This window comes from Xyrauchen texanus, chromosome 12, assembly GCF_025860055.1.
Source record: "Xyrauchen texanus isolate HMW12.3.18 chromosome 12, RBS_HiC_50CHRs, whole genome shotgun sequence".
Taxonomy (NCBI): domain Eukaryota; kingdom Metazoa; phylum Chordata; class Actinopteri; order Cypriniformes; family Catostomidae; genus Xyrauchen; species Xyrauchen texanus.
Window position 1 is genome coordinate 25,999,457 of NC_068287.1, and position 25,334 is coordinate 26,024,790.

Consider the following 25,334-nt stretch of genomic DNA (forward strand, 5'->3'; position numbering starts at 1 on the left):
GAAGAGAGAGATGGGGAGAAACAAAACAGGAAAACCACAACACAAAGTGGACAAAATCTCCAATTGCAATAAGGCCAATGCCTTACATCTATAGTTGGAAGTCAACAAAATATGTTGACAATGGAAGGAACCAATAAAATATGTCCTGGGACGTATGGGGGCATAGAAGCCCTTGTGACTGAGGAATGATACCTTCAGGGGTATCTCCAGAGAGAAACTTTTGAAAATGTAAAAGTCTGAATGGACCATTTTTCTATTTTCATTAAAGTGAGAAAGACTAGACTACAAACTAGTAATTGTTTTGACTTTCATCCTTGTCAGAGATGAGGAGATCTGAATAATTTCACAAACTTAGAACTGAAATCTATTTGTTTATTATTAAAGGCTTTGAACATGCTGATTAATAAAACTAAATTTAGAAAGAAAAAACTTTATGGTTTAAAGGTGTTCTGGAAACATGCACCTCATGTTTACACACATGTGGGGAAAAGAGGATGTGGGTGCGGCCCGGGACTGCATCAGTGAAGCGTGTTTCAGTGCTAGATAAAATATTCAAGAATACAGAGCAGAAAGATCAGATATGATGTAACCGGAACTGTTGTTTTGTCGTGCTGCTCACTAGAGACGATGAGAGGGCGTAACCATCATCATGATGTCTTGCAGTCAAGATGGAATCAATCTGGGAAATGGATCCGGAACGCGGTGTCCTGCATAGCGGGGGCAATAGCAACTTCATACAGTCTGAGGCTGCGTTTCCATTGAAGCGGAAGAAATCCGCACAAAGCCACTCCCAACCCACGCCCCGTGCTGCTGTCAATTTTACAATCCACCACATGAGCTTGACGCTCGGCTTCCATTGGAAGGAATTGAAAACGCTCGCTCACATTCGCTCCACACGCGCCAGTGGAAACATATGACAAGAAAGCCAAACTGCTAGTGTTTTTAGCAACACGCTAAATATCGAAATTACTCAAAAGCTTATCGTCGCGATCTTTTATTTATGGAATCTGTTTAAAAACAGTGATTATCTGTTTTCTTTTAAGCGTTCTTACCACAAGCATTGCATTATTAAGACAGTGTGTCAAGTTTAAAATGATGCCAGCTTCAAGGGCCACATTGACCTCCAAATGAAAAGTGCTGTAGGGAACTTTTTTTTCCTTGCACTGGCATCACCCACATAATAAAACTTCATCTGAATTGTCCATTACAATTCAAAAGGTTTGTTTCAACTTTGAGTGCCGTGCTTTGTTTCTGTTAAGCCTCTGCTTATATTTCAAACAATTTCAAATTTGACACATTTTTGCAGCTGACCTTTCAAAGAGTCTCTGTGAGTGGACAATTCAGATAATGACCAAATATTATTACGTGGTCAATGCCATCACTAAAATCAAAACAAGATGTCCTCTGCAGCTCTTAACATGTTGTGAGTAATGCTGTAGCTGATGCATAGACAGGGCTGGGTATCGAGTTCGATACATTTTAGGCACAGACTGAATTGCAATAGAGTATCAAAAAATGTCTTGTCGTTCGGTACCAAATTTCGATACCTATGGGGTTAATCTCGTCAATGTCAGTGATAAGCATGTAGCATGCTAGATGTGCCCAAATCTAAAAGTGCTGGTGATTGGCTGTATTTAGGCATCAAAGAAAAACACTAGTTTACGCCCAGAGATGTGGCTCACATGTGAGGCTCTTGTGTGTTCGCCTCAACCCCCATAGATGAAAAAGATGTGGAAAAGATCAAAAGTGTGGCTACATTTCACCAGGCTTGATGCCAACAGCACGCGATCCAATATTTGTGACAAGATAATTGCTGCCAAATCTGGTAACGTGACAAATCTGATGAAGCACTTGACAGTGTACTGAATAAACTTAAGAGCAGAAAGTTGCTCCGTCTTTGACTGCAAGAAGCCGATGCAGTCATCCTCTCAGCGTCCTGCCACAGACAAAACTTGAAATTGAAAAAGAAATTCAAAACTTCTGATGAATGCAGCGGCGCTATGACTGGGACACCGACAGGTAAGGTTAACGTTTAGCAAACAAACCAACAAACAAATTCGGCTAACTTGTAGTTGTACATGCTTGTGTACATGTTAAATTAACGTTTCTGTGCATGGTGACATAGTCCTAGAAACTGGGACCTAAGTCACGTTAGATGTTGTTTGAATGTGTGGCTAGAAATAGCTAGCTAAATCAATTCTAAAAATGCTTTAAGGTTAACAGTAGCTGATCAAGTTTAATGTACATTAAACTAGTTATCTTATTAAACCACACTGATCCTTAGGTTTGGCTGAATTAACAGATTAGCTTTCTTGTTTTTTTTTTTCCTCTTCACATTAAAGTTATAGCCTCTGCCCCTGGCGACCCTGGCAGGAGGAGACCAGAAGGCTCAGGAGATGAGTCTGAGTCTTTTAAAAAAAAAAAAAAAAAGTCAACAAACTGAACAAAAAAAACTGAATTTTTTCCATCTGACTGAAAAAAAATTAAAGTTTTTTTGAGGTAATGTATTACACATTACAAGTTTGTAATCTTGTTAAAGCAGATTTCATAAAATTGGTATCGAAAAAAGTATCGTTTAGGTATCTGTATCGATATAGAATTTTTTGGAACGATACCCTGCCCTACGCATAGACTTTGAAGCCCCATAAGAAACGCTTTCAGGGTCTAGTGAACCGTAAACCAGCCTGTTTACACAGGGATTCCCGTATATAAGACCATTAGTTAACTAGTTGTTTAGGCAACCCACCCACTTGTTGATTTTGGAATTATGTAGTTTTACACATCCCTATTTTGGACTTCTGTATGCATTAAAAACCAACTAACCAGTGAGTAACAGTCGAGAAACATGTATTTCTACTGTAATTTGCAACTTCATTGTGACATCAACAGATGTTGCTGTTCAGCAAGTGTGATTATAAGGCTCATATATTGTCATCTTAGCTACATAATCATATTTTATATCCTGAGATGGAGCTTCTAAGACCAGGGACTTGTACTTGCATAATGCATATCCAGATAACATTTAGGTTTTTCCATTTGTTTACTTCGACTAAACACACACACATAGGCAGAGCAGGAATATAATCTCTGCCATTGTGTTAAGGTGCATTTATAGAGCATTCCTTCCCTCCACTCCCAAACAGACTGGCTTTGGATTTAACACAGATGAGGAAATGAATTGTTCATTAGCATACCATCTGAAAAACCCCTGACTAGTTCAGGCTTTTAAAACGCTAGGGCAGAAGAGTCTGTAATGTCCTCAGGAGACCAAAGATCTACAGCAGCACTTGTAGGTGAGAATCCAGTAATAAGAACCAGGATCAGGTTTGCTTCAGTCTCTATTGATGTGGGTGGCCCTATAATCCCATTACCCCTGTCACATTGATAATAGGTATGTCATGAGTTTAATCGAGAAACAAAGACTGCCTTATACTGGGCTATAAACACCACTGATGTCAGTGTTATGAAAAGAGAAGTCATGCAAGGTTGCATGCTGTCTGTGGGCCTATTGGTATAATTAATATTTCAAAACATGCTGTGCTGCTGAAAATTTAGCTCGTTGTTCTGTATGTCTCTGTTGATCTGGAGAAATGGAGCATGAAGGAATACAGTATTAAGGTGCGTGCAGCTCAAGTTTAAACTTTGAAAAGCTTTCAGCCACTTTACTTCCTCATAGCATGCCTTATTCTGTCCTTAAATTTCAATAAAGTGGCTTAGTTATAAGATATTCTGCTTTGCTGGTGCCTTTGTTGATTTCTTAAAAACATGTTTTTGTGTGATTTATTTTCACAGACTCATTTGCATTGGCTATCAAGTAATGATTCTGTGTGAATTGATTATTTAATATTGTCTTGTGGGATTGGGAAGGGATCAGTGTGTGTTGACATTTGGTTTGATTTGCTCTCCTTGTCTAGAGCCTTTGAAACCTGACCTGCTCTAGTCCATCTTCTCTTAAGGCACTAAAGAAGCACTCTTCAAACTTCAGGACCATGTCAAGTAAGCACTCTTGAATATATACTCAAAATAAAATTGCATTAGAGCTGCACGATTAATCGTTAAAAGATTTTGATTCAGACACCCACACAATCTCACTTCTAAATGCCGATTTTGCGATGTATTAACCTTCCTCTGGCATGCCTTTTGTAAGGCGGTCAAATTTAAATTTGAAATTCACTTCAAGATGTATTTTTAAATGTTGATCCTTTCAACCTTATGTGGCATCTACAAAACACAGCGCTCCTGCATGAGATGCTGAATAAACTAAAATGCAACGGCCAAAGACTTTTGTTCAGCACAGTGCTTTACAGACTGCAGGGTGTACCCATGATTAACTAGTGTGACGGAATCTCGCTACCCGTTTGATTGCAGTCATCTGCTTTCCAATTCTTACATGTGTGTATCTGCCCGTGCGCTTGTGTCTCGTGATGAATGATGCACTTCTGCGCTGTTTTTAACCAAAATACCCCTCTTTAGGCGATATTAATGTAAACACAACTATTAATGAATTACGAGAGGGGGATTAAATCTGCGCTGTCTTGACAAGGCATTAAAGCCAACACAGCCGTTAATGTATAAGCAGATGGGACACATTCTTCAAAATGTTATATCTATAAGATGTCTAAATGTGTATAAGCTGCATGCTGTTTATTAGGCATTCAGGCATTCTTATTCAAATCAGTATTCATTTGTATCTAATAATCACTCCGTAAAGACGGTCAAATATTAAAATAGTTTCATTTAGTGTTAAATTACTTTTTATATATATATATATATATATATATATATATAATTTTTTTAAATGTTTAATTGCTACTGTTGCTGAAAAACTTAAAGGACAGTTTACTCTGTTCTCTATTTAATTCCTCTTCAATAATTCATTTAAAAGCTTGAAGCAATTTTTCAAGAGACACTGAAGGTCTCATTGTTTTAATTTTAATTCCTAATATATTTTTACATTTGTAAAATAACAGTTTCATTGCCTTTTTGCCTACCAGTGAAAAACTAATTTAACATAGAACTGTTAATGAAGCTTTTTTTCCACTCGTTGCTTTTTACTTAGCATGTGAGAAACAGGCTAAATCTTTTCATTTATTTTTATAATTATAGCCGAGTTAATGTTATTATTTAATTATTTTATTTATATATATATATATATATTTATTAATATTATTTTTCAATAATAACAAGGTGCTCTTTGTTTTATAATGTATTTGTTGTGCCCTATTGTGGACTTTTGACATTTTACATTTATATATTTGATTGACAAATTTAATGCATTTTTGCATAGATTGAAGCAGAGAATATTTTGTCAGAACCTCTAGTAAATTACATGTTACTTTGTTTAGTACTCTTATGTCCAGGTTTAGTAAATCACTAAAATAATATTTTTTCTTCAGAATCATGAGAGAATCGTGATCTTTATTCTAAGCAAAAAAATCTCGATTCTCAATTTATCCAGAATCGTGCAGCTCTAAATTGCAGGTAGCGGAATACTTATTAAATGTGTATAGTAAAACACATTTAAGCATGTAAACCTCTTCATAAACGGTTCTTATTTTTTTAACAGGTAGTTACACTCCTGCCCCAGGGGGCCCTTTTTCAGCCCTCACACCCAGCATGTGGCCTCAAGACATCCTAGCCAAGTACTATCAGGTATTTCACTCATATTGCCATCAAGTTCTTAGTGGTTATGTTTTGATAATGCAGGGTTTTTCCTGCATTTAAATTTCCCAAGCATAATTTAGAGGCGGAAAACAAAGTGAATGATATCCATCGCTCATTTGCCGTTTTATACTTGCTAAATACGCTTCTCATCTTGGTCGCATGTTTGTGCAGTGCAACTGAAGCTTTTAGAGGTAATGATAGAAAATCAGAGAAACAGCTTCTGGAGTAAATTCACACTAAAATAACATCTAAAGAAGACATATTCTTAATAATAACTATGTGTGGTAATTGTGTGGTAACTATGGTTTAAATTAATCCTGTGATTAAACTATAGTTACTGTAGTGAAACCATGGTTAATTTTGTAAGGGTGAACAAAACCGAAGTCTTAGAATTTTATGTTTAGGCTCACAAATGTAAAAAATAAAAAGAAATAATGACTTGAATTATGACAAATTAATATATTTTAAATTACCCATTAAATTCTAAGTATCCATCCATCCATCCAAAAATGTTTTTTTATAGAAATGTCATTATCGGTATCTTGAAATTATTGATATCGGATCAAAAAGAAAATAAGTGGTATCGCCCATCCCTAGCATGCACCAAAAATAAAGGTTTTTAAATACACATGATCACCCTTAATAAATTTGATCAAGATTTTACAGCAGTAACAGTTACTGTGGTATTTTGGCAAATAGGTTCCTAATAATTTTAGTAATCTTTAAAAATATCTGAAGGCAAACAAGGTCAGTTTATTTCCTAATATCATACATCAGTCGAACAGAACATACAGTATATTACATGCAGTAGGAGGAACTAGATAATTTTTCTAGAAAATGAATTATAGAAATAATCAAAATTATATTTAGATTAGTTTGATTTCACTTAGCACTTTAAAGTTAAAAAGTTATGCATTGAATTCAGAAGGTTCCATATTTACTCACTGAGCACTTTATTAGGAACACCTGTACACCTACTTATTCATGCGATAATCTAATTAGCCAATTGTGTGGCAGCAGGGTCCGAAATTAACACCCGGCAAGTGCAAATGTGTCTGGTGAATTTTGCGGTTTCATATGCCACTGGCGGAGGCTTTTTTGTCAGTTTGTGTCAGCTTGTAAAATATTGTAACATGTTCCAGTTTTGTCATCAAGGGGGTTCTGTGGGTCTTCAGTCAGTAAGGTTGCAGGTCTTTACATGGAAGGACTCTCATTAGCTAGTCCTGCTGCTCATCGAAAACCTCAGTTATTAGTAGGGATACCACGCTCATGTACAGTTGAAGTCAGAAGTTTACATAGACTTAGGTTGAAATCATTAAAACTAATTTTTTTACCACTCCACAGATTTAATATTAGCAAACTATAGTTTTGGCAAGTCGTTTAGGACATCTACTTTGTTCATGACAAGGGTCATTTTTCCAACAATTGTTTAAAGACAGATTGTTTCACTTTTAATTGACTATATCACAGTTCCAGTGGGTCAGAAGTTTACATACTAAGTTAATTGTGCCTTTTAAGCCTTTAAAAAATTCCTGAAAATGATGTTAAGCTTTTAGACAATTAGACAATTAGCTTCTGATAGGAGGTGTACTGAATTGGAGGTCTACCTGTGGATGTATTTTAAGGCCTATTTTCAAACTCCGTGCCCCTTTGCTTGACATCATGGGAAAATCAAAAGTTCCGAATTGCTGGGCTCAACACAAGATCCGGCACTCACTCTGCTTAAATCATAATCAAACGTTGCTCATTTCTTTTTTGCATGGGTAAATAAACACTCGACAGCATAAAGAGCTTGAGGAAAACATGCATCAGTTCTAACGCAACAGCCAGCATTATCTGAAGTTGTGAAACACATTTAATGTTTTCTGGCAACTTCTCTTGACCAATTTCCAGTTCAGATACTCAGAGAATTTAAGAAACGGCTACATTCAAAGGGCTTAAGTGCTGTAAAATGCAGATTATCTGCTTTTGTTTTTGTTTCGCATTGGATTAATATTACCAGGGGTTATTTTTACAGGCCATTTTATAGTAGATAATTCGCGTTGTCATTTTTACTGGCGCAAGAATGCGCAGTCCTTAGAAAGTCGGGACAATTACTGACATGACTGATTCGCGAGGGATTAAAATAACTGCGAACTGAGCAGCTCTGGTAATTATTACATTACCCCACGTCCACAATATTAAACTAATCCCATCCAAATAGGGCTTAAAACTACTACTACTAATAATAAGAAGAAATCAATGGCAATTTTATAATATTTAAGCAACTTCTTACACATGTGATGCTACGTTATGCAACACTTTATTTGAGTTGTATTTTGGATTGTGCTGGGAGGTTCTAAATAAACCAACTCATTTGATAAAAATAGCATTATTATATTGAAAATGAATTGGCCTTTTTTCATTTGATTAAAGTTTTAATTAAATTAACTTATTTAGACACAATTTTGATGATAACATTGAAATAAACTGTTGATATGGATTTCATAAAAAAATAAAACAAAAAACAGGAATCAATATCGGCGAGTTCTGAAAAGGAAGTATCGGTACTTCTAAAAACAAATTATATGAGGACATCCCTAGTTAGCAGTAAATCTATGAGATGGCTCTTTTTAGTGAATCTAACAGACTTATGAATCAGTTGGGCTTTCTGATTTAATTGACTCACTCCAAATAAACCAAATCTGTTACTGTGTAATGTGTACTTCAGGCTCATGAGAGTTACTTACTGGTCATTCATATGACAACATGTATTTAAAATACAAATTTAGTTTTGTTGTAATAAGTGAATAAACTGGAAAGTAATTCTAGATAGACTATCTGGCAATTAAATATTTCATAAATAATAAAACGATACAATTCTTTAAAGCAGTTCACTTTTAAATATACTTACAGTATTATTTATTTGACTCATGTCTGTAAAATGCTATAAAATAAATACAAAATAATAAAAATGGCCGGCAAGAAATCGAACTGGCTGGTTAATGTTTTCATCTACCACCCACCTTAGCTGGTTGGCTGGTGGGCCCTGTGTGGCAGGAATGCAATGCATAAAATAATGCAGATACTGGTCTGAAGCTTCAGTTAATGCTCACATCAACCATCAGAATGGGTAATTGAATGTGATTTTGACCTTGGCTTGATGGTTGGTGCCAGGCGGGCTGGTTTGAGTATTTCTGTAACTGCTAATCTCCTGGGAGTTTCACACACAACAGTCGCTAGAGTTTACTCTGAATTGTACCAAAACCAAAAAACATCCAGATGTAATGTGGCGTTTACATCTGTGGATGTAAACGCCTTGTTGATTAGAGTGGTCAACAGAGAATGACCAGACTGATGTGAGCTGACAGTGTACGGTAACTCTGATAACTACTCTGTACAATTGTACTGAGCAGAATAGGCCGTCAATACCTGATGATTTTTACTGACTGAGGATGACCCAAGTGGTCGAAAATTTTTCTTTTCTATTCAATTACATGGGAGCATTTATAGAAGTGTGCCGTTCTCTTCTTGTTTCATGAATTTTGTCCATGATGTGGGCATACTACTACTACTCTACAGCAGCAGAAGACCACGTGGGGCACTTTATTAGGACCATAGTGTTCCTAATAAAGTGTTCAGTGAGTGTACTTAGATGGTGTAAAATTATTTATCCAGTGTAAACATGAAATGTTATTATTTTATATAATATATATTTAATAAATGCAATTATGTAATAAAGCAACTTTGAGCATGTGGATGAGCATATATAAGTCAGTCACCACCAAAGACAAGGTTTGTCCCAGGAAAAACTCTGATAATGCTTGTATATTGTAAGGCTGGGCAATATGGCTACAAAAATTATATCTTGATGTTTTTCGACCAATTGACGATATTCAATATATATTTTGATACATATAGTGCAAAGTTTACAAATTACAACTTGAAGCATACTGTTTTGCAGCTGTTTTTAAACAGTCTGTCAATGTCCGATACGGCAGATAATTGCATTTATTGGCTGATACCATCTGTGCATTGCTAATTGATACCGTTAGTGCTAAATTGAGAAGTGTTGTTAAAAGCTATTCTTCAGTTTTAAAATCTTTATTGTCATGGGAAGTTGTTCAATTCTCACAGACACTGTTCTGACTGTTGCAGAAAGACCCCAGTATGGAATCAGAACTACGATACGATGAATTTGGATTCCGGATCGACAGTGAAGGTTTGTTGGTTGGTGGGAACATCTGCACTCATCAAAAGTTAAATAACATGTGTAAATGTAGTCGAGTTGTCTTCTGTTGCCTGCGGTATGATCTGGTACTGTCATTCTTTCCTCTTGATCATCATTATCTTTGAGCATTTGAATCTGTGTTTGGTTTCAGAGGGGGTGGAGACACGGAAATGGCTGCAGGGTGAGGGAGCCCCTCAAAGAGAAGACCCTCAGCAAAGACTTCGCTGGCAAGCCCACTTGGAGTTCACCCACAACAACACTGTAGGAGACCTCACCTGGGACAAGATCTCCCCCAACTTGCCCCACTCAGACCGCCTTCGATCACTTGTTTTGGGAGGCATACCACACAGCATGAGACCACAGGTTAGCATTGAAACTTTTCATTTGTGTGTTTAGTCTCCACATCATATTTAAGGCAATCTTTCCATTGTTACACACCATCAGGCATCTAATCTGCTGATGTCATGTTCCCATGGCAACCATGTTCATGCTTGAGGGAATATTGGTGTCACTGAAATAGGACCTGATGTATTGCTAATATCTCTTTTATGCTGTATTGCTATTTTAAGAGTTTCCCAAGAGAGTGTCTCAAATCTGTGTTTTTCCAACCACTTTTTTGCTGGATCTTTGTGTATTTATCTGTCACCCTCTGACTCTCCACACTGTTTCTTTCATGCATTCTCTCAGTTGTGGATGCGTTTGTCAGGGGCCCTGCAGAAAAAGAGAACATCAGAAATATCTTACAGAGAAATCGTAAAGAACAGCTCTAATGATGACACCACAGCAGCCAAACAGGTGCATGGTATCTCCCAAAGATTGGTTGTAACACGGTGATTTGTTTATACAGTTCATATGATATCCTCTTATCCACTAACTTTCTAGTTTGATATAACTTCCTTTCTTTCATGGAATACCAAAAATGTTAGGCAGAATGTTAGCCTAACATCTCCTTTTGTGTTCCATGACAAAGTATTTTATTTGATCTAAAGAACCAAAACTAATTATACCATCATTGTAAGATTTTTTTTGTTGATTTGACATGATTTTGAAACAAAGCTTGGCAAACAGTTTTGTACATTTCTTTTGGAGTTTTTGAAGTCTTTCCCCATTCCAGTGTATAAGATCTGTCCTTGCATGACCAAAAAAAACAAAATAGCTGCCCTGGCATCTTTTGCGAAAATGATCTTTCAATATTCCCTTCATTGTGCCCCTCTCTCAACATCTCTGTTGCAGATAGAAAAGGATCTTTTGCGGACCATGCCCACAAATGCATGTTTCAACACTTTGTCAAGTGTGGGAGTGCCCAAGCTCAAGCGGGTCCTGAGAGGGCTGGCATGGCTTTACCCAGACATTGGATACTGTCAAGGCACAGGCATGGTGAGAGGCCACAATATCACATACTCTACGACTTTCTGCAATCTTACATTCTGGTTATTGACTCAGATATAAGACTCTTTTGTGTATGGTCTCTGATGAAGGTGGTGTCTTGCCTGTTGTTGTTCCTGGAGGAGGAGGATGCTCTTTGGATGATGTGTGCTCTGATAGAGGACATTCTGCCTCCCTCTTACTTCTCCTCCACTCTGCTGGGAGTGCAGACTGACCAACGTGTGCTCAGACAGCTCATAGTGCAGTACCTACCTCGCCTAGATCAGCTGCTACAGGAGCACGACATTGGTGAGATGCTGGAGAGAGGGACAATTAATTCACAAAGAATTATCACATTTGCCAAAGAGACTGGATTAATGAATGCTGCCTTATCAGTCATGTTGAAATTATTATACGACATAGACATGGATGGTACCACAATGTCTTAAATAAATAGTGAAGAAACTCTGGATTTTATTAAGCCCAGATTTTCCAAGTTAGTGGTGTGTTATTTAAAACAATCATGGCTGAAGCTATAAATACACTAAAATATATATATATATATATATATATATATATATATTAGTTAATGGTAAATTGGAATGAGCCATTGTTATATTAAATGACTGTACAATTTAGTTTGTATGCAGGTAGTTTTTCACAAATGTTAAACGGAGTAAACAAAAAAAATATATAAAATACATATGTAAAGCATCAAGTACATAGCTAATGTGCACCCTTTACACTTCAGTTTATTGCACCTATGTTCAAAGGCTCCCTGTCTTTTTTGCTTGATAAAAAAAAAGACAAAGAATTATGAAATTGCACAACAACCAAAATCACTTGAATGTACAAAATTTGTTATTATGACTTCCAAACTCAGGAACTTCCTGATAGAATACATAATATGAAGTAATTGTGGCTCAAGCTTGATGACAAAAGAGACAAACGCATACGTTGTATGTGGAGAGGGGGATGTAATGGGGCCTCATATAAGTACATTGTGAACACTACATCTGACTACCGTTAATGTGTTTTTTCTTTACTGTCCTCTTAGAGCTGTCTTTAATAACACTGCACTGGTTCCTCACTGCCTTCGCCAGTGTGGTGGACATCCGTATCTTGCTGCGAATCTGGGACCTGCTCTTCTATGAGAGCTCTGTGGTATTATTTCAGGTCACACTGGGTATGCTGAAGATCAAGGTAACTCGCCAACTCCTTGGTTGCGTCACTCTATTGATTGACTTGGTAGTAAAAAAAAAAAAAAACATTAACTAAGCCTTCATATGTCAAACAAGGCAATTATGAGTGTTTTTGTTTTCACAAACAAACTTGTATACTACTTCATATTTGATATGCCAACAAACATTAATCCTCTTGAATGGTAAAGGAAGATGAGCTGGTGTCATCTGAGAACTCCGCATCAATCTTCAACACACTATCAGACCTGCCCAGTCAGCTGGAGGATGGGGCAGCAGTGCTGGGAGAGGCCATGCGTCTGACAGGATCTCTGTCTCAGGAAAACCTGGATGCTCACAGACACAAGCATCTAGCCTACATCCTGGCAGAACAGGCCCAGCACAACTCCAACAACTCCCATTCACTAAACAACTACAACAAGGTTAAAACATGAACACAATCTCAGTGTAATGCACATACTTTAGCATCTCAGTGACAGTTTCCCACACATTTAAAGAGATAGTTCATTTAAAAATTAAAATAATTTTGTTAGATACCTACCATCATGTTGTTTCAAACCTTTATGGCCTTTTTCTGTTGAACACAAAGGCTACGTTCACACTGCAGCTGAGTGTGGCCCAAATCATATGTGACACAGATCTGTTAATTGGATGACCTTGTGAACAGTCACAAGCACTTTGAATCTGATATTTTCCTCCGATCTGGGCCACTTTCATATGTGGAAATAAATCGGATGCATAACTGATTTTTTCCAATGTGGCTTCAGTCTGAACAGCCAGGTCAAATGTAAATTTGAATTTTTATATCAGTGTAAATATATAACAAACTATTTATATATAAATTTTTTTATTAAAGCTAAAGTTGACCCACAAATATATATATTTTTTTAAACTGTCATTCATAAGTATTTGAAGTATTAAAAGGAAATCATATATCCCTATTTATTATATAATAAATGTATATATTTGTAGTGATATATGAAGAAATCACTTAAGATGAATGAAGCACACATGCACCTTAAGAAATATTACGATTTTAATGACAATTAAACATGAAAGCTCTTAAAGAGACAATTCATTTTCATAATCACAGTTATTTGTTTGACAGTTAATTGTCTGCCAAACTTTATAATCGTGCTAATAGTTACAGGTCAGTTAAAGAGTGTCTGCCGTTCAGACCAGTGTCTGATATGGGTTACATTTAAAATGTAGTTTGAACAAACTTACAAAAGAAATCTGATTTGAGCAGAAAATCACATTTGGGCCACATTCAGCTGTGGTATGAACAAAGCCAAAAGGAGATGTCAGGCAGAAGGACAGCCTCAGAAACTATTCATTTTCATTGAAAGATTGAATTTAAGGCAATGGCAACTGAGCCTGTCAATTTCTACTTTTGTGTTCCATGGAAAAAAAGAAAGTCCTACAGGTTTGGAACAATGTGAGGGTTGGTAAATGATGACAGAATTTTCATTCTTGGGTAAACTATCCCTTTAAATGTTAAACTTGTACTCCCTTAGTCTCTCGGAAAATAGAAGTTATGATTGAAGGCCTCCTCGTATGAGGCATTGATGTAAATTACTTCTCTCAAATGACTTAGCCTTGTGGGTAATTGTGCAGGTGGTGCGTAGACAGAGCCTGCACAGGAAATCCACCCTGAGTTCGCTGCTCTTCGGGGAGGATGAGGTTGAGGCGCTGAAGGCCAAAAACATTAAACAAACAGAGTTGGTTGCGGCGTTAAGAGAAGCCATCAGCTGCACTGCAGAGCACTTTCACTGCCTGGACCCCCGCAATTGCAGCACTGTAAGAGCTACTCAATCACAGCCATCACAGTTCTGAATATATCAAGTCTAATTTAATTATAAGTTGAACATTTGTGTTCTCAGGAGCACAAAAACCAAAACACTGCGAGTCATTTACCACTGCAATAAGCTAATCTGATGACTCGCTGAATTGGGCCTATGTATCAGGAAATTAGCAACATGCTCGCATTCCCTGCAAACAAATCATGAATCATGTAGAAACTTGGGTTGTTATTCAATTAGAATAATTAATGGCATCAGGCTGGATATACTTCAATATTGGAATTTCTTTATCTAGATTGATATAGAAAGACAAATATAAGTTTAACATAATTTATGCCATTATTTTTCAGTTCTTTGTTGAGTTCTGATAATACAATTTTGTGAATCACTTGAAAACTTTTTTTGTTAACTTGGATTCTTCATTCTTATTTTTATAAATGTATTATCAATGTCTGTTTCCGGGTATGGCACGGGACCCATCTTTATGGTGGTAGCTTGTGAAAGGAACAGTGACACGCTCCTTCCCTCCGTAGTACTAGGGTCTTCTCCTTGGGCAAGAGAAGAATAACCCTAAAGCCTACGTTACTAGGGTTACCAAGTTCTCTTTTACCTTGATACTCATCCCCTGTGGGGACCCGGGGTAGAATAGATCCCCAGCACCCCCATGCTGTTCGTAAAAGTCCATTTCTGTGGAGGAAGAGGTCCTGGTGCTTGAGGAATGTGGTTAGCTGTGGCTTTCCCAGGTCCAACACAGTGCTTTGGCTCTAACTTAATATAGATGGGAGGTTGAAAGGACCTGATCCAATCAAGCGGCTAGTCATAACGTGGCCTAGATGGTCTTTGGCAGTTCAATCAGCCATATTTTACTCATCCTGAAGGCAATGGCTTGGGGTCAATCAAGTAATTTGAATTCTCAGTTCTTCTTGCTCGAGTATATCATCTCTGTATCTCTGGTGCATATCTGCAGGAGATCCGTGGCTCTGTGCATCTCCCTGTTGTGCTCCAAGGTGGGTGGGGAGCAGAGATGATGAAACCAAATAATACTAACATGGCTAACAAACGAAACCCAAAAAGACGAATGTTGGATCAGAGTTTGGTTGTGTTTTCCCAACAAATTGCAAAATGGCAGAGGTTTATTCTTGAATCTTTATCATCCGACACACACCCCTTACCAAGTTAACCCCTTTCGCAATACAGAAAGGAATCTCCGTTTTAGCAGCGACTGTCAAAGATATGAAGAAGTTGAGATCTGTTCAGATCCTTGTGGAATGTGCAAAGAAAGCTCATTCTGATAATCTAATACATGCTAATGTATTTGCTGGTGTTCCTATGAAAGTCTCTTATAACCCACATCTAAATAACAGCAGAGGAGTAATCCACACAAGAGAACTTCAGGATATGGATGAGGTTGAAATGGCCTCAGAATTAACACAGCAAGGAGTAACAAATGTGAAGAGAATCACAATAAAAAAGGGGATCAAATAATAAAAACTAGCACATATATCATGACTTAACAAATCCCAACCACCAGAAAGGATCCGATTAGGATATTTGAGTGTTCCTGTTGATATCTTCTTTCCTTATCTTTAAGATGTTTTAATTACCAGTTTGGTCATGGCTCTGCTGAATGTAAGAATAAGCCTATTTGATGTAGTTGTGGAGAAGGACATGTAACTTGTTCAAAGCCATCAAAATGTATTCATTGGAAAGGTGACCATCGAGCCTCATCAAAAGATTGTCCTATTTGGATCAAAGAAAAAGGAATTAAAATGTAAAATGCCTTAAAATGATGAGCTACCTGGAAGCATGCAAAGAGGTTGAGAAGCTAACTAATTTCAAATTTGAAACATTCTTTGCCTCTGTAGCTCAAAACAGAAGGTGCAAGAAACTTCAAGTCAGACTCAAACCAGTGAAGATTAAAGCTTGATAGTGGAGAATTCTCTCTCTTTAAAAGGAAAGAAGACACAGCATGGCACAACAACCAAAGGCTAGTCAGGAAAGTACATTGAACACATAAAGGACATTGATATGGAGAGGATATTAGTCCCCTGTAGACATAGTGCCTCCCCTAAGGATAGGAGTAGAGGACATATTCCTGTTCTACCCACCTGATGGTTAGTCACATTATTCAGTGGAACTGTTGAGGAGTTAAGGCAAATTTTGCAGAACTTCAGAATCTAACTGCTATGCTTAATCCTCTTGCTGTTTGTCTCCATGAGATGTATTTTACACCAAACAGCACTTTTTCTCTGAAACAATTTATAAGTTTGAATGCATATGGCCCAAATATACATAATCCGTCTTGCGGGGAGGCCATATTATTAAGACAGGATATAATTCACAGTCAGATCACAATAGACACCCACCTACAAGCAATAGCTTTCCGTATAACTCCACAAAACCATTACTTTGCTCAATTTATATACCCCCTGTTGTTACCGTGACCTTGCAAGATTTGAACAAACTAGCTGACCAGTTGCCATCCCCTTACATCATTATGGGTGACTTTAACAGCCATAGTCCATTATGGGGAGGAAGCCACACTAATGTGATGGGTAAAAGAGTTGAAGACTTTATTAGTAATAATGCTCTGTGCCTCTTCAATAATGTTTCAGATACTTACTTACACTTGGGACATGGAACATATTCGGCCATTGACTTGACAGTGTGCAAGCCCGAGTTATTGCTTGACTTTTCGTGGAAAACCTGGGATGACCTATGTGGAAGTGACCACTTCCCTCTGATACTCACCTCTACAAGACTAGACATCCAACAAAGAATCCCAATACGGCAACTCAAAAAAGCCATATGTTATGAAAAATGTGTTATGAAAAATTTTACATGGTGATTAAAAATAACCAAGACCCGGCAAAAAGCTTTCTGACACTAATTGAAATAGCAAATCAAACTATTTCTAAGACATCATCAAAGCCACATTGCAAGTCTAACCCATGGTTCAACGACAACTGTAAAAATATTATTAAATCCGGGGAAAAAAAAAAGAGCGATTTTTCAACAAAACATCCAACAACAGAGAATCTTGCGAGATTAAAAAGGTGTTGGGCACAAGCACGCAGACTCATTAATGAGAGAAAAAGACATCTGAAGGAGTTTTGTATTTAATCTACATCAGATACACCAACCAAAAAGATCTGGGATATGATTCGAAAGATGAAAAACCGGGGAGGTGGAACACAAATTCAACATATTAAACAAAGGCACTCTATTAATTAAAAAACAGGAAATGGCAAATAAACTTTAGAAAAGTCTTTTGTAAAGAACTTCACTAGAAAACTGTTGACATCATTTCAAAACAATAAGAATACAACATGAACAGAAACCCCTTGATTTCTCATCAAACAATATGGAATCATATAATCAGCCTTTCACAGTGGAGGAGAGCTTTAAAGTGCGCTCATAATACAGCAGTTGTACCAGACAAAATTCATTGAGTTTTTGAAGCATCTGCTTCACAGTACTACTGCTCCTCCTGGAAAAATTTGTATACTATCTGGAGAACAGGAAACTTTCCTTAATCCTGGCAAGCATCAATAATTATACCCATACCGAAACCAGGCAAGGACCATTCTGACACTAACAATTATTGCCCAATAGTCAATAACCATTAAGTGTGGATACTAGAGACTGACCACAAGATCAGTGAATTCCAGTGTAGGTTTAGAAAAGGAAAAAGCACAGTGGATCACCTTATCAGAGTTTCTGTCTAACATAAATCTAAAATTCCTTATTTAATTTTATGTTTTCTGATATTTAAGCTGTTCTCGCCATGTGGATAACCTTGTTGCTGGCATGATGCTATAAATAAATACATAATCACTGTCTCTATTTTAGGATTTGACTCCTGACTACTCTATGGAGAGTCATCAAAGGGATCATGAGAACTTCCTGGTCGTATCTCGGAATCGTCGGAGAAGAGCCAAAGCCTTGCTTGACTTTGAACGGCATGACGATGATGAACTGGGTTTTCGGAAGAATGACATCATAACAGTAAGCACCTACTATTTCTGTCATCTGAGCATATTAACTAATTCTATAGATTTTTTTTCCTTATCTGTGTACTTCTGTGCCCATTGTTAGATCGTCTCACAGAAAGATGAGCACTGCTGGGTGGGAGAGCTGAATGGTCTGAGAGGTAAGCTGTGATACAACTATAACCATTAAACCAATCTTCCAAAGTTGTTGTAGCTTTAACTACACTCAGAAAACCTTAAAACAAGAATGTGTTAAAGCAAAATCAGTATATCAGTCAGTATCTCCTGCAACTCTTGAATATTTTTAGGCTGGTTTCCTGCTAAATTTGTGGAAATCTTGGATGAGCGAAGTAAAGAGGTATGTGCAGTTACATTTTTGTGTAATGGCTAAAAAATTTCTTTGCTTAGAAACTGTTGCATGGTTTCTGATAAGTTCATTTGCTTTTGTACTTTTTAAAGAATATCTGTGTTGTCTTTCAGTACTCTCTGGCTGGAGATGACACTGTTACTGAGGCAGTGAATGATTTGGTTAGAGGGACATTGTGTCCTGCACTCAAGGCTATATTTCAGCATGGCCTGAAGAAGCCCTCCATACTGGGTGGACCCTGTCACCCCTGGCTCTTCATTGAGGAGGTACCTATTACCACCTTCAAACTTAGAATGAATTAGAATATTAGCACATGTAAATATGGTACTGTAAATACTACTTGGCAATTGAGAGGTTTATTGTTTTCTTTACTCCATAAATATTTTGTAGCAGGTTGGTTTTTTTTAATGTGTAGATGTATATACTGTATGTTAGTAGTATATGTTAAAGCTGGTTGTGTGTATTGATCACAGGCAGCCAGCAGGGAAGTGGAGAGGGATTTCAACTCTGTCTACTCCAGACTGGTGCTGTGCAAAACCTACAGGTGAGACCCATACACATACAATTACGGACGTGGCGGAACCTAACTGCAAAACTTGCTTCCTTAAAAATGCTTTGTTGATGTTATAGCTGGTCTGATCCTTGTCTCTTCAGGTTAGATGAAGATGGGAAGGTTCTCACACCTGAAGAGCTGCTTTACAGAGTGAGTTTGAAATCTTCATTTTCATATTCATGTTAAACTGTCAATTACACCATTGAAAAATCCTCAAAGAGATAGTTTACCCAAAAAAGAACTCATTTCCACATCCTCATGCTGTTACAAATCCATACTTTCTTTTTGATGTGGAATACAAAAGGAGATGTTAGGCAGAATGTTAGAGACCAATAGCTACAGTCACCATAAAGCATTATTATTATTATTCAATAATCATCTGAACACGATATTCATGATTCACCCCAAACTTTCATAAAAATATAAACAAGGATTTTAGTGAATGCAAAGCACTCCAGTTTCACTTTAATGATTGTGTAATGGCAAATACAGTACACCAATGACAAAAGCATGACAATTTGTATGACAATTATTTGTCATAATCATGCAGGCCCTAAAACAGACAATTAATTATCATTGTTGCAGTTATTTGTTTGACAGTATATCATCAGCCAAATTTCAGAATTTTGACAGCCCTAGTCACCATTGACTTTCATTGCATCTTTTTTCCAAACTGTGCAATTAGTCATATGGTTTTGAAACCGCATTAAAAGTAAAAAAAAAAATATATATATATATATATATATATATATATGAATTTTTATGTTTGGGTGAACTAACCCTTAAAAAAATTGGTTCAGGCATTAACCATTAATCACTTGTTCTTTGAGTTTCTTTTAATGCCGGCTTTACATTTGTATGTTGAGTGCTCTCAGTCTGTCATCTTAGGCAATGCAGTCTGTTAATATGAGCCACGATGCTGCACATGTTCAGATGGATGTCAAATTCCGTTCGCTCCTTTGTGTGGGGCTAAAGTAAGTCACTTGTTACCCTGCTGTCACATCTTATTTAATTTGTTATTTTGCTTTTTCCACATCTTGTGAAAAAAAGGCAAGTACTTCGTTAGTAAGTTTTGTGTGTGTGTGTGTGTGTGTGTGTGTGTGTGTGTGTGTTGTGGCAGTGAGCAGGTGTTGCACCTGTGGCTGGAGGTACTGTGTTCCAGTATGAGTGCAGTGGAGAAATGGTACCATCCTTGGTCTTTCCTGCGCAGTCCTGGCTGGGTCCAGATAAAGTGTGAACTCAGGTAAGACCAAGACTGTTGACAGGTTGATAAGAATAGTAGAAGACGACTCAGGAATTGAGTGGGCATGAGCAGATCAGTTCATTGAAAGTAAAATTCAGCTCAAAAGATTAAAGTCCTTGGTCAAAGGCATACATTAAGACAAGTCCTTTACAGACCATTTAATGTATTTAGGCCAAGTAGCTTCAGCTGTTTCTAGTTAGCTGATTCTTAAACTAAAATTATTTCTTGCTAGGAGAAATCAACATTGCAAATATATTTTAGCTCATCTGTGTGTTACAGGTTTCCCATGGTCATGGAAAACCTAGAAATATCTGGCAATTTTAGAATTGTGATTTACAGGTCTGGTAAAGTCATGGTAGTTAATAACATCCTGAATAGTCATGGACATTTCTATAATAAATTTAAGTTTATCTGGTTATGCCCAGGTCTAATATATTAAATCATCTAGAAATGCTCTTAATCATCTGTAATTACAGCTAATTTATTTTAACAATTGGAAAAGTCATGGAGATTAATTGGACGAAACCTGGTGTTAGGAACTACTACCATGAATGTTCACTTGTTTTTGTTTTTATTATATATCTTGTGTGTATATCTGACATGAGTTTGTGTGTGCTACTTTTAGAGTTCTCTCAAAGTTTGCCTTCAGTCTGTCCCAAGACTGTGAGCTGCCTACCAAAAAAGAGGTGAGAGCTCTGCAATTCAGACACATTCACTCAGTGTCTCAAAAGATTATCCCTTCCCACACACAAATACACACAGACTGCACACAGGGTAACATGTGTTTGCGTGTTTTATCTGCCATTTCAGAAGTCTCCCATTCTGAAATCAGAAGTGGTGGATGTCTTGGTCCAACATCACCTCTTTAGTTGGGACCTCTAGGTAATGCTGACAATGAGTTAGCCTGATGCATAGTAACTAGCTGCAAAACAGCCAGTGGTGGTAGTAGTAGCTTTGGTGCTGGGAGTGTCCCTCTCTCTTGTTGTCTACCATTTACATGTTACATAATGTGACTACTGAGTAAACCTGCTAGAACTAAACCTCTGAGAACTGGTTCAGCAACCTTTGTGTGAAATACTAATTAAAACACTAAAGCAAATACTAATCTCTGCCAATGTTTTAACTCTGAAAAGACCCTTGTATTCCAGTGTGCTTATAAGGATAAAGGCCTGCTCATGCCCTGTTTGAAACGACTAAATGGCATGAACTGTAATAAACAAAATTCACCAGTACTATTTAGAGTTTGATGCCGAATTTCCATTATCCTCTGCAAAGCCTGTGTATCTGAATGAAAATGAAATGTACTCATTCAGTACAGATTCAGTCACTTGAAGTACTCTTTGCTGAAATGTAGCTGACATGTTAGGACTGGGTGATATGGCCAAAAAAAAATCAACGTAAGATTTACGGTTACATTTTTCAACCTTTTAATGTACTCAACTAAAAAGTAACTCCAACATGATTCAAATAACATGTTCTTTATTGGAATGCAGGGCCATCTGGTTAGAGAAATCAAAGTTATTTTTATTATAGGAAATATAGGCATGCAAGGACAATGCACAAAAGTAAAGTTGGCAACATGGTGTAAATGTAAAATAAATTAAAATCTAATTTATAAAAAAAACAGCTGTTTAGAAATAATAGGATTATAAATAAGAAAGCTGCAAAATACTTCTTAGCCAATGTAGTTAATTTGATCTAATCTAAGTCTATCTAGAATGTTATCTAGAAATCAGTATCTAGAAAGTACTCATTAAACAATTTGTATGTATAATTATAAACTGCTGCCGATAGTCCAGGGCACACGGCCGCCCTCTAGTGGTGCACGCTGAGCAGCGCAGTAGTATTCAATTATTTTATTACAATTTAATTTGCAAAATGTATCAAAACGGTCACTTCCTGAATGTTTGCTATACATGCAGTACACTTGAAACACGTCACAGATCAAAGCAATAATTAGTGATCTATCTGAATCATCATGGTTAAAGGAGTGGTGGTTTATGCAAAACTTTGATTCCGTATTTTTAATAATAAATGTAAATTAGAATTAATCGATATAATTGAAGAAAAAAAAATCACCCAGACCTACATGATGAAATGGAGCTATGAAAGGACAATATTACTGTGATAAGAATATTAATTTATTCCCATTTTGTCTGTAATGGCTTTCCATATCACTTCTTTTTGTTTCACTTGTTTTAGTCCTAGTTCCTTGAAGACATCATCAATATCAGGATCCCTTGACCCATAAGCTAATACATTGTTTCCAAACCACTGTGCCGTGGCACACTAGTGTGCCGTGAAAGATTGTCAGGTGTGCTGTGGAAAATTATCAAATTCCACAAAATAAATAAATGCATGAAAAAATATATAAACATTTCAGGGATCCAAACTCCTCACCTTTCGGAGAAATTCGCCATTTTGAAAGCAGAATCGGTCACTTTTGTGATTGTGAAGAGCAATGATTAATGTGCAAAAGTGAGAGATATTTATACGTGTTAAGGGTCTTTCACATGAATCACGTCAGCGCTGCAGAATACATTGAAGTCTATGAAGTGACATCACAAAAAGTGTTTTTCACACACGTTTTTGCTTCTCCAATAATGTCTTTGAGAGTACTAAGCAACAAGAAATATAAAAACTGTTCAAATTTGTTAAGAGACATTGAATGTTTCCTAATTTCTTTTAATTAAATATTACCTTATCATTACGAAAATCAGAGACCCCAGTTATTGAACTAATTTAAATTCATCAAGAAAAGCTTCGACTTAAACATAAAGGAGTCCTTTTATTACTTTCTGCTATCAAAGCAACTGCAAGCTTTTTTCTCTCTTCCAAATACGTTTTCAATGTTTATTGTGCACACCTCCCGCTTTTTTAGGTGGCAAACTCGTAAAATTGCCCTCTGACGCTTTCTGCAACTCTTGTCATGTGGAGGGCGATGTGGCGCTTGACGCTGGCGTTGGACGGAGCGTTGACACCTCAACTCATGAAATGCGCTTTACAATGACGAAAGAACATTATTGAAACTCAAAATTATTATTTGTCTATTATTGTGATATTTTCTGATAAAAGCCACGTTCAGCGGTTTAAATAGGCTACTGTAGGAAAATGATACCGTAGATCTGCTTTGTGTTTGTAATTCTTCTACTGAGGTCAGTAGATTTGTAGCCATGCAAGTTGTAATAAAAGAGAAGGTAAAGACGTTATTGAAACTCACTATTATTGGATGACAAATAATGCTCAGACTGAAGGAAGACTATAGATCTGCTTTTTTCTTTTAATGCTTAAACACTATAAAGTCTCTTGGTAGATTTTGCTCATGAACGACTCAAAATGATTCACTGACTCACTCATGGCACCTAAGATGCTCATTTGTCACCACCTAGTGACATTTCCAGAAGGGGTCACTGAACTAATCAGTTAATAAAATTGAACAAATTTGTGAAACTGAAGCAAGCCTCACAAATATATATTTTTTTTTGGCAGCTAATTCTGCACAATTGTAAACTTGAATCACTAAAATAGCTGGAATTGGTATTTTGAGCTTATTCTTTAAAAATAATATCCCCAGAGAAAATGTTCGTGGACCAGTGATTGTCTTACCTTTTTCACCCCTCATGAGTTTGTATCCCTGTAATTTGTTGTGGCATTGCAAGAACAAATCTACAAATTAGAAAAGAAGCAAATTTGTTGCTTTTCATTACTTATTTATTGCTCTTGCCACCTGCGACCTCACACAGCGTACCCTACCTATGTGGCTTGTTTTGTTTTGTGCATAGCTGAATTTCAAACATTACAATAAACACACTACTAAGATGGACAGAAAACATGGACAAGTTCTTGAAAAGAAAAAATATTGACGATAGTTAGCCTATGTGGGATAGTGTTGTGCCGTAGAATTTTTTTTAGTCATAAAGTGTTAAAAAAGGTTGGGAAACACTGGGGGGTTCAGCATCTCAACAGTTTTATTACAGCATTACAAACTTTCATAATCTTTGTTAAAAGGTTCATAGGATACATCGTTTAAAAAAAAATAAAAAAATACGGACTTGGTGTGAATAGGCCTTAATGCTGAATTTTCAGATGCCTTTTTCTGGAATACATTTCCCTCACAAACACTTCCTGCTATACAAGTTACTGTTTTAGTGTATGAATTGCCTGGTATTTCACAATACAATGTTATCACAGTACTTACAAAATACTGTTCAAAAGTTTGTTTTTTTAAATAAATGAATGCATCTGTTCACCAAGGATGGTTTAAATTGTAAATAAATACTGCTAATAATATTGCAAATTATTATTATTACAGTTTGAAATAACTGTTTTATGTCAACTATTTAAAGAAAAAAATCAGGGGCTTTTAAACTGACTGTTAGAATGGCCAAAATGTCATTGGTGCAAGTAGCGGATTCTTGGATTTACAAAGTTTGAAGGATACAGCAATTATTTAAACCACAATAGTCATTTGTAACATTATAAATGTCTTTACTGCAATTATTTATCAATTTAAAGCATCCTTGGTTAAAAAAGAAGCATCAATTTATTTAAAAAAGAAAAATGACTTTTGAACGGTGGAGTACATACTTAGGAAAACCTCTGCATTCTGGATGTACGCATCATGCTACTAATACAATTCTTTGATGTGAACTAAGTAGTATTGTAAGGCATTGCCTGGTGTTACAGGTTTCAGAGTGACCGCACATTCACTTGAAACACTGATGTTGGCTCATAGATGAACTCCTGTTCTGATGTTTAGGTACATTGTTAGTGCATCATGGTTCACATTAGTGAACTGCATGGGTTGACTGCTCTCAAGCACTGATAGAATGCCATGTTTAATTACATTACGGTAGTCTTTAAAATCATCAGGCATTCTGAGCACAGTTGTTTTTATTAGTGTGCCATTGGATGCAATTCGGGATGTTGTTTAATCATT

At 36.7% G+C, this 25,334-nt stretch overlaps 1 protein-coding gene across 2 annotated transcripts in view; it reads left to right on the forward strand.

Annotated features, from left to right (window-relative positions):
- Positions 1–25,334, forward strand: part of LOC127652880 (small G protein signaling modulator 3) — a 36,995-nt gene that overhangs the window by 10,247 nt on the left and 1,414 nt on the right. The window contains exons 2-21 of one of the 2 annotated variants that reach the window (XM_052139305.1): positions 3,915–3,996; positions 5,567–5,652; positions 9,802–9,865; positions 10,026–10,237; positions 10,562–10,669; positions 11,108–11,251; positions 11,353–11,548; positions 12,297–12,442; positions 12,630–12,860; positions 14,056–14,238; positions 18,093–18,248; positions 18,339–18,393; positions 18,541–18,590; positions 18,713–18,865; positions 19,073–19,143; positions 19,254–19,302; positions 20,041–20,126; positions 20,273–20,395; positions 21,021–21,081; positions 21,206–21,277. In XM_052139305.1, coding sequence (XP_051995265.1) covers positions 3,990–3,996; positions 5,567–5,652; positions 9,802–9,865; positions 10,026–10,237; positions 10,562–10,669; positions 11,108–11,251; positions 11,353–11,548; positions 12,297–12,442; positions 12,630–12,860; positions 14,056–14,238; positions 18,093–18,248; positions 18,339–18,393; positions 18,541–18,590; positions 18,713–18,865; positions 19,073–19,143; positions 19,254–19,302; positions 20,041–20,126; positions 20,273–20,395; positions 21,021–21,081; positions 21,206–21,277 — 2,253 coding nt within the window. In that variant the 5' untranslated portion in view covers positions 3,915–3,989. The remainder of the gene's footprint in view (positions 1–3,914; positions 3,997–5,566; positions 5,653–9,801; positions 9,866–10,025; positions 10,238–10,561; positions 10,670–11,107; positions 11,252–11,352; positions 11,549–12,296; positions 12,443–12,629; positions 12,861–14,055; positions 14,239–18,092; positions 18,249–18,338; positions 18,394–18,540; positions 18,591–18,712; positions 18,866–19,072; positions 19,144–19,253; positions 19,303–20,040; positions 20,127–20,272; positions 20,396–21,020; positions 21,082–21,205; positions 21,278–25,334) is intronic. The other variant, XM_052139304.1, reaches the window with a different exon arrangement.